General features: G+C 43.6%; 1 protein-coding gene across 1 annotated transcript in view; it reads right to left on the bottom strand.

The window, feature by feature from the left end:
* Positions 1 to 1636, bottom strand: part of LSP1 (lymphocyte-specific protein 1) — a 45136-nt gene that overhangs the window by 16292 nt on the left and 27208 nt on the right. Inside the window, exon 8 of the mRNA XM_018562655.1 lies at positions 118 to 199. Coding sequence (XP_018418157.1) covers positions 118 to 199 — 82 coding nt within the window. The remainder of the gene's footprint in view (positions 1 to 117; positions 200 to 1636) is intronic.

Below are 1636 nucleotides of genomic sequence, written 5' to 3'. Positions count from 1 at the left end.
GGGGGGGAGTAAAATAATTTTGATTCTGGTACAATCCCAGCTAGATTCCTCAGACCTACTGGCATCACTAAGACATGTTAACATGTTCTCACTTGTTATAAGCTGGTAGTCATATACCTCTATAGCATGTGTGTACTGTTCCAGACGGTCATCAATCTTGTGTATTGGCATGGGTGGTTCACTCCTCTTTATACTGTTACTGTAGGTAATAGAGAGTATAATGAGTTCAATAGAATAGACAGGACAAGATAGACAAAACAGAGCAACAGGAGCAAAGGAAACATTCACTCATCAGTCATCAGTTCTCAGTAAGCAGACAGGCCCTCATCTTATTAATATATTGATTCAGACCATAAAAAGCGCCTTCATCTCAGAGTAGGTGACACATATGCCTTAGGCTATTATCGTATACTGAGCTCTCCCCCCCCCTAATTGTGTTGGTGAGACAGCTTTTGCACAGCATGACACAAAGCAAAGCTATGAAGCCAAGCAATGTGTCTAATGCCATTTGGTTAATTGCACTGTTACAGCCAGAGGGACTGGGAAGAGGTCAGAAGACATGAGCAATTCCTCTTGCTGTGATATGGACATGAACCTGAAGTGGAATTTGCCTTTCCATTTAATATTTAGATGATTTCAAAACGTCATTGGAAGTTTATTATTTTAACTATCTAAATTATATGAGCCAATTCCTTAAAGTGACATTAAAGGATAATTTGTTTCCCCTCCCCCCAATGTTAATGTCAGCACTTACCTTAAATGATGTCTCTTAATCCGATCTTCCTCTTCTTTCCTTATTGTTTTCATCTGTCCCTCCAGCGGTGCGGCAGCTCTCCGATCCAGCGCTGACTCCTCTGTGCTTGAAGGCACTTCCGATCCAGCGGTGTCTGCATGCGGGTGCACGCGTCCATAGACTTACCTTGCGTCTCTGCTCGTCTCCCGGCCGAGAATCCGAACTGCGCATGCGCACGTCCCAAGATGCTTTGCGGCCGCCGGAGCAGTTTAGTTTTCTCGGACGGGAGCGCGCAGCCAAAACAAGGTAAGTGTAAACCGCTGGTAAAGCGTTTAGAAAACGTTTTGCCTATATCCACTGCTTGATAGCAGTAGATATAAGCAAAAAAAAAACGGAGGCTTTATAACCCCTTTAAGTGTTTCGAAACCAAAAACATTTTTTTTTTGTAGACAAAGTGGAGAAGGGTTATAAGTAACCCATATGAGGTCTTGCAGGGGAGATTCACTCTCACCAGTTGTCCTGGTGACCATGGCTACCAGGACAGAAAGGGATGGGAACTGATGTCAAATATCGGTCCACTGTAGTCTATTGACCTTAAGGGCTTGTTCACATAATGTCTGGACCAGATCTGGATGTGCTTCTATATATGCAGTGCGTTTTGCTGCATTTTTATGCATTTTTTTTAGCTTAAAATGGGGTTTCAGGTGCGGTGCATTTCAGAGCGTTTGCATGTGTTTTGGTGCAATAGGACATGCAGTATTTTTTCCCCTGCACCGGAATTGACTACACTGGTGTGAACAGAGCCCAGAAACACCATACAAATACAGTGGGGTGCATTTCAGGTGCAGACAAAAAAACGCTCTGGTCCACATCTGGTCTGGTCCACATCAGGTCTTAGAAGAT

Source organism: Nanorana parkeri, unplaced genomic scaffold (genome assembly GCF_000935625.1).
Source record: "Nanorana parkeri isolate BGI_ZX_2015 unplaced genomic scaffold, ASM93562v1 scaffold589, whole genome shotgun sequence".
In the NCBI taxonomy this organism is placed as follows: domain Eukaryota; kingdom Metazoa; phylum Chordata; class Amphibia; order Anura; family Dicroglossidae; genus Nanorana; species Nanorana parkeri.
Note: the sequence above shows the minus strand (reverse complement) of the source record. Positions and strands in the feature narration are given on the sequence as shown.